This window comes from Balaenoptera borealis (assembly GCF_965194805.1).
Source record: "Balaenoptera borealis genome assembly, chromosome: X".
NCBI classification, from domain to species: domain Eukaryota; kingdom Metazoa; phylum Chordata; class Mammalia; order Artiodactyla; family Balaenopteridae; genus Balaenoptera; species Balaenoptera borealis.
Window position 1 is genome coordinate 28,227,489 of NC_138881.1, and position 12,688 is coordinate 28,240,176.

Sequence of the window (12,688 nt, forward strand, 5' to 3'; positions counted from 1 at the left end):
AGCCTTGGAAATCTTTATTTAATAATTTGATAAATTATTGTGTTTCTCACCTCAGATAGTTTTAAGTATTATATAGCTAAATCAGCTAGGCTCAAATAAGATTTCACTTCTCTATTGAATTCATGTACTCTTAGCTCAGCCAAGCACAAAACAGCTAATGCCGTCACGTTTGAAAAGCTTTTATGCTGAATTTGACATAAAAGCAATCACAAGAGAGACAAAAAGGGAATTTCTCTTTCAAAAGCTGAAAGGGGAAAAAAATAAATGAAAATTCTGAGCCTGGATAAATCTCTCTTGACACTGGAAAAGAAAGTTTAAAATCATCAAGAAATAATTTTTCCAAAGAATCCACTGCCAAGTTTGGACCAATCTTAATAGCCTGGGAAACAGGTTGTGAAATAAACCAAGATTCTGCCAAATAAAAGAAATCCCATGATGACCATTGCTGGCAGTTTTAGGTGCCAAAGGCATACCATCTTACCTCTTATGAAAGTTAAATGGTATCATCTCTCATAGGATTCTGCCATAGCCTTTTGGCAGACATTTTGATTAGGATGGAAATCCTGTATGATTTCCCCTAATATCTGTCTTTCTATCTCAGAAGAGCATTATTGTTTTACTAGGGCCATGTAGAAGAGCAAATGAAGCCATGCACTTAACAAAATCAGCTACTTACTCATCTTATGTTTTTGTTTCCAAAAAATTAAGGGTTATATAGGAAAGAAAGAAACTAAACATACATTATGGGCATCATTTAATGATCTACTCATTAATTATTGACACGATGGGCTATCTACAGTCTATTCTTTTGCCAAATACTTACTGTTGCTATCTCCTTCCACCTTGTCTATGCTTTCAAGATGGACTTTTCCCAGATGCCATCTCAGATTTGAGTTCTACTTTGTGAAGGGGCTGTTGTTATTCCAATGTTTTCTCCACTATTTTTTGTAACCAAGAGTGGAGGTTTTCTAAATGTCTAATTAGTAGGGAAATGGTGAAAGATGGAACTTAATGAAATATTATAATTAAAAATGATAATTGTTAAAAGTTATGTAGCAACATATATATTTATATAATACTAACTTTAAAATCAGAATTCAAAATTTTATCTACATTATGAAGACAATTAAAAATATGTAGATAAGAAATGGAAGACAGGGGAATTCCCTGGCAGTCCAGTGGTTAGGGCTCCATGCTCTCACTGCTGAGGGCCTGGGTTCAATCCCTCGTTGGGGAACTAAGATCCCTTAAGCCGTGTGGTGTGGCCAAAAAAAAAAAGAAATGGAAGAGATTATAGACAGAGGTTAGCAATTATGAATCATGAAAATATCAGAATTATGAGTGATTTTTTTCTTTAGCTCAGGTATAGTGACTGGTTTAAGTTTTCAAAGAGTGTAACGGTGCTGGTGGTTGGCTTTGAAACCATTTCACTGTGACAGTGAGGGCAGTCATCAGCGATGCTGCTCCAAAGGAGGCTGGCTGCTGTAATCACAGCTCTCCAACTCTACAGAGACAGCCTGATGACTGCCTCACGAGGCTCACCAGCTCTCTTGTTAACCCTAGACACACAGACTAAGAAAGAATTCATGGAGCAAGGAGATCCTGGTCAAATTAACCATTGCCTATTATGTCTATTTTCACACTTTCTTCCTCAAAGAAAACTGTAAGTGATAAGCCAGCTAATATCACTCAGGAATGATAACACATTAGACATAAAGGCAGTCCTCCACTTTATAAGGCTCCCTGACTTTTATAAGAATTAAACATTGTAGTTTCATTGAAAATGGAATACAATTTGCAATTATTTTTTTAGTTTTTCACAGTAAAACAAAATATGAAAACTTCTCCCTGGTATACTGTTTTACTGCTTTCATTTTCCACCTGTTGGCTCATCAGTAATATAATCTTATTTGTCAGTTCACAACTACAATGGTCTCCCTTTCTGTTCCTCACGGTGTTTTCTTGATTTGTTTTAGCCACACAGAGACAATGGGTTAAGGAGGAAATCTGTGAGGTCATTTACAAAAGAGGGAGGAGATATGGGGATATACGTATATGTATAGCTGATTCACTTTGTTATAAAGCAGAAACTAACACACCATTGTAAAGCAATTATACTCCAATAAAGATGTTAAAAAAAAAAGTAATTGCTATGCATTCGTATCCCAACTCTGCTGCTTTTAAAGAGGAGTTACTGAACTTCTCTAGGCTTTCAATTTACTTATCTGTAAACAGGGAACAATAATAGTACTTTTCATGGAAAGTTTTTGGGAGGATGAAATAAGCCAATATATGTGAAGTGGTTAGCACAGTTTTTGACAAAGAGCCAAGTACTCACTAAATGTTAGTATTAGGGTTAGTATTACTTTTAGTTTTAGCATATGTCATTTGGGAAATGGACAGGAAAATTACAGCTTTAGTCTTCTTTATTTATGTTAGGAACTTACACTGAAGTTACAGCAATATATATCATTAAATTCCTAACATATAACACAAACAAAAACATAAGTTTCCAAAGATAATGGCTGAGCCATTTTTAAGATGCAGTTTTAGATGGACTATTCAAAAGCAAATTTTTATTTCAAAAGTTTGACAAGGATAGCAATTATAATACAATCTTGTCTTTGTTTTAGGTGTCCAAAACACCTTACATATTTTGATGAAAAAATTGTTTTGTTTTCTCCTTTCATATTTTCTTTTGCAACTCTTTCTGTCTCTTATTTAAAGCTCCTTGCTTTTCCAAAAGCTATTAAACCCAAATCATTCTTGCCATCACTTTAGGATTCTTGTATGTTTTAAGAGTATTTCTCAATTGCCAAATTTCAGAGTCTTCTTGCCCTGATCAACTCTGTCTCTATATGCCTCTCATCTCTCCTTTCCCTCATCTATCTCAAGGGTCCAATCCAAATTCTTTTTCCCTGGTAATTCCTCCTGACCAGTTAACCACTTTGTTCCGTGATCCTCTAGATTCATAGAACCCTAAATTTTTGAGAGGAAAAAAGAAATAGCATAACATACTGAGTACGTGATGGATAAGACCAGAACCCTCAAGAATAACCACATGGATTCTATGTTTCACATAGTCAAGTGAAAAATTGGAAAACCCATCATTCGAAATTCCTAATTCATCTATGCTCATCAAAGGGAGAAAATCTTAGTGGTAAAAAGTATCTTGTGAAAGAGAGAATTTTTATTCATCTAGATGTTGCCTCCAACAAAGGTACTGATAAGTTTGTAAAATCCTATGTGGCGTTCTAACATTCTTGTCATATAAATAAAAATCCTGTCCTCATTGCTGTTCAGATCCTTTGGAAAACTAGCTATGACAAGGACTAGCTAAAAGCTCACTAGTTCATTATTCCCATTCATTCTTCCTGAAATTAAATTGGGAACAAGTTCTGGTCAATGGGTTTTGGGTGGAAGTGACGTCCATAACCTCGAGGCCTGGCCATAAAACCCCATGTCTTGACCACATTCTCTCTTACTCTTCTGTGGTGACTTTGGGCAGCCATGATTTTAAAATTATAGTTTGATAAAATTAGAAAAGTTTGGACCCCCAAGTCACCACGTAGGGGAGAGCTCCCAAGAAGGGTTCTTTGACCTCTATTGAACTATGACACAACCAAAGAATTAATCACCATTGTATTCAGCTACTGAGATTTCAGGGTTTATTTTTCAAATAAACCTAGTGTAAATAAATATGCTATGTGGCTTAGCATAGTCTAAACAATGATTAATTTAGAAATGGGAGCCATTCCATGCAAGAAAACTTTATGGCTTTTTTCTCAGATGACATAGGTAATTTGAGATTCAAATACTTGTTTAGCAGAAGGCCTTTTCCTACCAGAAAAAAACCCTAGAGAGTGTTTTCATCAATGTGATCAAGTTCTCACTATGTCACTTCTCTGCTTAAAATCCTCTAAGGACTACCCATTGTTTAGCATTTAAGGTCTTTCCAAACTGACCTATAAATATGAGGTTTGAAAGGATTCAATATTTATAAAGTACCATGCATGGTGCTTGATAAGACATAGTCAAACAAATTTTATTTCCTTTCCTTTTTCTGTTTCATTTATCCTGAAGAGTTCTAGATTATTAAGTGGAAAAATATATGATGAAGTTTGGGGCGTGGGAGAGGAAGAAGAAGAAAAGGAAGAGAAAGAAGGGAAGTTGGGCTGGAGGTCAGAAAATGGGAGGAGAAAGTGAGAGTACACCTTATCCCTACCTTATTCTCATACCCACCCTTCCCTTCTCCATTCACTGCCCTCAAATAAAGTAGGAAGGAGTAAACCTGTTACTTTTTCTAAGAAGGAATTAAGTCCATCTGATTGACTTCATGATACTACAGAAGTACGTGCAACAATTCTGAAGTGATCTTAAAAGATGATGCAGTGTGAAAACCAGAGCATTGTACCTAATTTATTAAACAAAATTAATTTTAACATTGATATTAACCATCAATTTTCCTCTAATCTCTACTTTACTTTGACTGCGAAGACTACTGTTCATTTCAGCTTGTTTTCTTTTAATAAATTAACATTAAAAATCATTAGATTTTAATCCATGGTATAATTTTATCCAGTGTATTTTATTTTAAGAACATATCTTTGATACTAACCTTGGTTTCTGTGATTTTCCTTTGGATTGCATCCATTGTGTAGGGACCCTCCTTCCATGACTCAAGCTTGGCTCTGGCCTGCCTCAAGACCTGCTGAGCTTCTTCCTTAGCTTCCAGCCATTGTGTTGAATCTTTTAACATTTCATTCAACTGTTGCCTCCGGTTCTGAAGGTGTTCCTGTACTTCATCCCACTGACTCTGAATTCTTTCAACTGGAAAAGAAGGAAAAATGAATATATGGGAGTAAATGCTAGTCTGGAGGAGACATTTGAAATTTAACATCCAAATATTATCTCACATTTTATATTACTTATAAAAGAAATTGCAAGAGGGAAGAGATATGGGAACATATGTATATGTATAACTGATTCACTTTGTTATAAAGCAGAAACTAACACACCATTGTAAAGCAATTATACTTCAATAAAGATGTTTAAAAAAAGAAAGAAAAATAATTGAAAAAAATTTAAGTACAAGCAAAAAAAAAAAAAAAAAATTGTTCATTGCGTTACAGCTAGGATGATGGACAATGGAACTTCTTACTTTTTTCAAAGATAAACATAAGTTTTTGTTAAATCAACTTCCTGAAGGTGATCTACAACATCAATAGTACATGTGAAAATTTAACTGTGTCTATTCCTTTTTTTTTTTTAGTTTTAAAAGCAGGATAAAACATTTATTAACATAGTATATTAACACAGTTGTATAACTGGATGCAAGATCTTTTCACATAATATCCCCTAAAGCATCTCAAGCACTACATGTCTAAAACAGAACCTATAGAAAAGGAACTATTTCTTTCTAAAAAAAAAAAGAGCCTGTTACTTATTTTCTCTTCCTCAGTCACTGTGCCAACATGTTGACTAAGCTGATTTTTCTCATTTCCTAACTGTGCAAATGTCATACCATTTACTCAGCCCCAAGTAGGACATATCTAAATCATATGCCTTCTTCTCCTTTTCATCCACACAAACAAGTTCCCCTGAATCTAACTTTTCAAGCTCTTCCTAGTGCTGTAGTTCACACCTTAATTTCCATTTTTATCTAGGATGTTGCTACAATCTTCAAACTACTCTTTTTTTTTGAATTGTAGAAGTTTATTTATTTTTTTATAGAGCAGGTTCTTATCCATTTTATATATATTAGTGTATATATGTCAATCCCAATCTCCCAATTCATCACACCACCACGTGCTTCCCCACCACTTCCCCCCTTGGTGTCCATACGTTTGTTCTCTACATCTGTGTCTCTATTTCTGCCCTGCAAACCGATTCAACTGTACCATTTTTCTAGGTTCCACATATATGCATTAATATACGATATTTGTTTTTCTCTTTCTGACTTACTTCACTCTGTATGATAGTCTCTACATACATCCACGACTCTACAAATGACCCAATTTCATTCCTTTTTATGGCTGAGTAATATTCCATTGTATATATGTACCACATTTCTTTATCCATTCGTCTGTAGATGGGCATTTAGGTTGCTTCCATGACCTGGCTATTGTAAATAGTGCTGTAGTGAACATTGGGGTGCATGTGTCTTCTTGAATTACGTTTTTTTCTGGGTATATACCCAGCAGTGGGATTGCTGGGTCATATGGTAATTCTATTTTTAGTTTTTTAAGGAACCTCCATACTGTTCTCCATAGTGGCTGTATCAATTTACATTCCCACCAACAGTGCAAGAGGGTTCCCTTTTCTCCACACCCTCTCCAGCATTTGTTGTGTGTAGATTTTCTGATGATGCCCATTCTAACTGGTGCGAGGTGATACCTCATTGTAGTTTTGATTTGCATTTCCCTAATAATTAGTGATGTTGAGCAGCTTTTCATGTGCTTCTTGGTCATCTGTATGTTTTCTTTGGAGAAATGTCTATTTAGCTCTTCTGCCCACTTTTGGATTGGGTTATTTGTTTTTTTAACATTGAGCTGAATGAGCTGTTCACATATTTTGGAGATTAATCCTTTGTCCGTTGATTCATTTGCAAATATTTTCTCCCATTCTGAGGGTTGTCTTTTCGTCTTGTTTGTAGTTTCCTTTGCTTTGCAAAAGCTTTGAAGTTTCATTAGGTCCCATTTGTTTATTTTTGTTTTTATTTCCATTACTCTATGAGGTGGATCAAAAAAGATCTTGCTGTGATTTATGTCAAAGAATCTTCTTCCTATGTTTTCCTCTAAGAGTATTAGAGTGTCCAGTCTTACATTTAGCTTTCTAATACATTTTGAGCTTATTTTTTTGTGTACGGTGTTAGGGAGTGTTCTAATTTCATTCTTTTAAATGTAGCGGTCCAGTTTTCCCAGCACCACTTACTGAAGAGGATGTCTTTTCTCCATTATATATTCTTGCCTCCTTTGTCATAGATTAGTTGACCATAGGTATATCGGTTTATCTCTGGGCTTTCTATCCTGTTCCATTGATCTATATTTCTGTTTCTGTGCCAGTACCATATTGTCTTGATTACTGTAGCTTTGTAGTATAGCCTCAAGTCAGGCAGTCTGATTCCTCCAACTCTGTTTTATTTCCCTCAAGACTGCTTTGGCTATTCAGGGTCTTTTGTGTCTCCATACAAATTTTAAGTTTTGTTCTAGTTCTGTAAAAAATGCCATTGGTAATTTGACAGGGATTGCACTGAATCTGTAGATTGCTTTGGGTAGTATAGTCATTTTCACAATATTGATTCTTCCAATCCCAGAACATGGTATATCTCTCCATCTGTTTGTATCATCTTTAATTTCTTTCATCAGTGTCTTATAGTTTTCTGCATACAGGTCTTTTGTCTCCCTATGTAGGTTTATTCCTAGATATTTTATTCTTTTTGTTGCAATGGTAAAAGGGAGTGTTTCCTTAATTTCTCTTTCAGAATTTTTATAATTATTGTATAGGAATGCAAGAGATTTCTGTGCATTAATTTTGTATCCTGCAACTTTACCAAATTCATTGATTAGCTCTAGTAGTTTTCTGGTGGCATCTTTACCATTCTCTATGTATAGTATCATGTCATCTGCAAACAGTGACAGTTTTACTTCTTCTTTTCCAATTTGTATTCCTTTTATTCCTTTTTCTTCTCTGATTGCCGTGGCTAGGACTTCCAAAACTATGTTGAATAACAGTGGTGAGAGTGGACATTCTTGTCTTGTTCCTGATCTTAGAGGAAATGCTTTCAGTTTTTCACCATTGAGAATGATGTTTGCTGTGGGTTTGTCATATATGGCCTTTATTATGTTGAGGTAGGTTCCCTCTCTGCCCACTTTCTGGAGAGTTTTTATCATAAATGGGTGTTGAATTTTGTCAAAAGCTTTTTCTGCATCTGTTGAGATGATCATATGGTGTTTATTCTTCAATCTGTTAATATGGTGTATCACATTGATTGATTTGCATATATTGAAGAATCCTTGCATCCCTGGGATAAATCCCACTTGATCGTGGTGTATGATCCTTTTAATGTGTTGTTGGATTCTGTTTGCTAGTAATTTGTTGAGGATGTTTACATCTATATTCATCAGTGATATTGGCCTGTAATTTTCTTTTTTTGTAGTGTCTTTGTCTGGTTTTGGTATCAGGGTGATGGTGGCCTCATAGAATGAGTTTGGGAGTGTTCCTTCCTCTGCAATTTTCTGGAAGAGTTTGAGAAGGGTGGGTGTTAGCTCTTCTCTAAATGTTCGACAGAATTCACCTGTGAAGCCATCTGGTGCTGGACTTTTGTTTGTTGGAAGATTTTTAATCACAGTTTCAATTTCATTATTTGTGATTGGTCTGTTCATATTTTCTATTTCTTCCTGGTTCAGTCTTGGAAGGTTATACCTTTCTAAGAATTTGTCCATTTCTTCCAGGTTGTCCATTTTATTGGCATACAGTTGCTTGTAGTAGTCTCTTAGGATGCTTTGTATTTCTGTGGTGTCTGTTGTAACTTCTCCTTTTTCATTTCTAACTTTATTGATTTGAGTCCTCTCCCTCCTTTTCTTGATGAGTCTGGCTAATGGTTTATCAATTTTGGTTATCTTGGCAAAGAACCCGCTTTTAGTTTTATTGATCTTTGCTATTGTTTTCTTTGTTTCTATTTCATTTATTTCTGTTCTGATCTTTATGATTTCCTTCCTTCTACTAACTTTGGGTTTTGTTTGTTCTTCTTTCTCTAGTTCCTTTAGGTGTAAGGTTAGATTGTTTATTTGAGATTTTTCTTGTTTCTTGAGGTAGGCTTGTATTGCTATAAACTTCCCTCTCAGAACTGCTTTTGCTGCATCCCATAGGTTTTGGATCATCGTGTTTTCATTGCCATTTGTCTCTAGGTATTTTTTGATTCCCTCTTTGATTTCTTCCGTGATATCTTGGTTATTTAGTATCATATTGTTTAGCCTCCAGGTGTTTGTGTTTTTTACGTTTTTTTCCCAGTAATTCATTTCTAATCTCATAGCGCTGTGGTCAGAAAAGACGCTTGGTATGATTTCAATTTTCTTAAATTTACTGTGGCTTGATTTGTGACTCAAGATGTGCTCTATCCTGGAGAATGTTCCGTGCGCACTTGAGAAGAAAGTGTAATCTGCTGTTTTTGGATGGAATATGCTATAAATATCAATTAAATCTATCTGGTCTATTGTGTCATTTAAAGCATCTGTTTCCTTATTTATTTTCATTTTGGATGATCTGTCCATTGGTGTAAGTGAGGTGTTAAAGTGCCCCACTATTATTGTGTTACTGTCGATTTCCTCTTTTACAGCTGTTAGCAGTTGCCTTATGTATTGAGGTGCTCCTATGTTGGGTGCATATATAATTGTTATATCTTCTTTTTGGATTGATCCCTTTATCATTATGTAGTGACCTTCCTTGTCTCTTGTAACATTCTTTATTTTAAAGTCTATTTTATCTGATATGAGTATTGCTACTCCAGCTTTCTTTTGATTTCCATTTGCAGGGAGTATCTTTTTCCATCCCCTCACTTTCAGTCTGTATGTGTTCCTAGGTCTGAAGTGGTTCTCTTGTAGACAGCATATATATGCGTGTTGGTTTTGTATCCATTCAGCAAGCCTGTGTCTTTTGGTTGGAGCATTTAACCCATTCACGTTTAAGGTAATTATCCATATGTATGTTTCTATTACCATTTTCTTAATTGTATTGGGTTTGTTTTTGTAGGTCCTTTTCTTCTCTTGTGTTTCTCACTTAGAGAAGTTCCTTTAGCATTTGTTGTAGAGCTGGTTTGGTGGTGCTGAATTCTCTTAGCTTTTGCTTGCCTGTAAAGCTTTTGATTTCTCCATCGAATCTGAATGAGATCCATGCTGGGTAGAGTAATCTTGGTTGTAGGTTCTTCCCTTTCATCACTTTTAATATATCATGCCACTCCTTTCTGGCTTGTGGAGCTTCTGCTGAGAAATCAGCTGTTAACCTTATGGGAGTTCCCTTGTATGTTATTTGTCGTTTTTCCCTTGTTGCTTTCAATAATTTTTCTTTGTCTTTAATTTCTGTCAATTTGATTACTATGTGTCTCGGTGTGTTTCTCTTTGGGTTTATCCTGTATGGGACTCTCTGCCCTTCCTGGACTTGGGTGGCTATTTCCTTTCCCATGTTAGCGAAGTTTTCGACTGTAATCTCTTCAAATATTTTCTCTGGTCCTTTCTCTCTCTCTTCTCCTTCTGGGACCCCTATAACGTGAATGTTGTTGTGTTTAATGTTGTCCCTGAGCTCTCTTAGGCTGTCTTCATTTCTTTTCATTCGTTTTTCTTTATTCTGTTCTGTGGCAGTAAATTCCACCATTCTGTCTTCCAGGTCACTTACCCGTTCTTCTGCCTCAGTTATTCTCCTATTGATTCCTTCTAGTGTATTTTTCATTTCAGTTATTGTATTGTTCATTTGTATTTGTTCTTTAATTCTTCTAGGTGTTTGTTCTTTAATTGTTCTAGGTGTTTGTAAAACATTTCTTGTATCTTCTCGATCTTTGCCTCCATTCTTTTTCTGAGGTCCTGGATCATCTTCACTAACATTATTCTGAATTCTTTTTCTGGAAGGTTGCCTATCTCCACTTCATTTAATTGTTTTCCTGGGGTTTTATCTTGTTCCTTCATCTGCTACATAGCCCTCTGCCTTTTCATCTTGTCTTTCTGTGAATGTGTTTTTTGCTCCACAGGCTACAGGATTGTAGTTCTTCCTGCTTCTGCTGTCTGCCCTCTGTAACTGTGTCTTTTCTTAATCTCTAGAGCCAAATATGAGTAATCTTTTCAAAAGCTCCTACAGCAGAATGCCCACATCCCCTTGCCCTTATCACTTCATTGCCCAACAGCCTGACCTCCAATACCATCACTGACATTTCATTCTTTGTAGGCTTTGTGTTGCCATAAAGAGTTTGCTTTGCCATCTAAGTGGTAGGCTAGATACACCAAGGAAATGAGGCTCCCCTCCCCAGTCTCCCACCACCTTACCTCCCAGGAACAGCCTGTAACCAATGACTGATGGTAGTCATTGGGGTATGAATATTCTAGCACGCTTGATGCTACGGGAGATAACTGTGAGGTATGTGATTTATAAGGGTTCCAGAGTTTTCCCAGTGGGATAAAGCTCTAGTGGGTCATAGTGGTAACCTGCTTGATTATGTACCATCCTTTATTGGCTGTGTTGCCTTATCTGTCTCACTTTCTCATTCCCCTATTGATATTTCTCTCAACTCCCAAATAAACCACTTGCTCTCAAAACTTTTTTTCTGCGGCAATCCAAGACCAGATAGGCATATTGGAAACTTCTTGTAACAATGCCAGTTATATTCTGTAAGTAGGACAGGCTTACATCGAGGCTATTTTCTGGTATCATTGTGAATCAAAGATGGAGATTCCCTATAGATTTTGCTCTGTAATACTTTATTTCAGAATATTAAAAATAAACATAACAAGATTGCTTTTTCTTTTCTTTGAGGACCATATAATCTTCTCTTTAAGCTGATTTCATAAAATGGAAATAATGCCATAGAAAACAGGTAATAAAACCACCACTTACTTTACTCCTTAAGCAGGAAATCTGACAGACATTCTAGATTTTTCCCTAAGCCTCACCAAACACCATATATAATTGGTTACTAAGTTTTCTCATACAGAACTCCTTTCTTCTTTCCACACGTTTCCACTGCAAAGCTCCAACATTTTCTGTCTACATGCTTGCAATAGACTGTACATAGTCCCTCTGCCTGAAGTCTCCACTTTCCAATGTAACTTCTACACTGTAGACATAGTAATAACTAATATAAATCTGATCACCACACTCTCTCATTTAAACCCTTCAGTGTCTCCCCACTGTTCTCTGGAATATCTTAGCTTGATATACATATTCCTCTGTGATCTGGTCTGGATAACCTGAGAAGTTTATTTACAAAGGAACAAATTATAACATAATCAGAGTGTAGGAAAATCACCAAATTTAATATAAGAAACTAGGCCTTGCAGCAGTGGAGCTGTTAGTGCATCTAGGCCCAAGAAATCAGGGGAGGGAGAAGTGGCCAGAAGCTGAGAATCATGAGGAGAAACCACCCTGAGAAGAGCAGTAACCTTTTATCAAGGGACAGAGTCAGCCTGAAGCAAATTCACGGGTAGGGAACTAGAAGAATAAATACCCTGACCTCTCTGCCCTCTCTCTTCAACTTCCTACTAGGGCTCCCCAGTGGCTAAACCAATTGGAAGCCAGAGGGTATGGGAGACCAATGATGACACAGATCAACCACCCAGAGTAGAGAGTGAGGTAGAGAAGGGCAATGGACAAATAAAACGTACACGGCACAGTCTTGTGCTTCTTATTTCATGACATAAGCTTAGCCCTTTTTAATTAAACCTGCTGTTGCCTTCCTAAAGTTATAAGAAGTTATGAGTTAAAGAAGTACCTGAGATATTTTGTAAATAACCATCAGTACTAAACAGACCCTACAAGACTACTGATTGTGACATGAATTAAAGAATGTGGTACCTAGAATAGGTAAAACCAAGTAAGTGACATTCATTACAGGTACTGTTTTTATCAGTTTCATTTTGGTTTGGGTGTTTGCTATGCGTTGCAAACCCAGTCAACATATCATATTCCAACTTTGGTTAACATGTCA

At 36.1% G+C, this 12,688-nt stretch overlaps 1 protein-coding gene across 8 annotated transcripts in view; it reads right to left on the reverse strand.

The window, feature by feature from the left end:
• The window catches only part of DMD (dystrophin), a 2,485,149-nt gene that overhangs the window by 593,645 nt on the left and 1,878,816 nt on the right, over positions 1 to 12,688 (reverse strand). For all 8 annotated transcript variants that reach the window (XM_082378022.1, XM_082378021.1, XM_082378025.1 and 5 more), the window contains one exon: positions 4,619 to 4,830. In XM_082378022.1, coding sequence (XP_082234148.1) covers positions 4,619 to 4,830 — 212 coding nt within the window. The remainder of the gene's footprint in view (positions 1 to 4,618; positions 4,831 to 12,688) is intronic.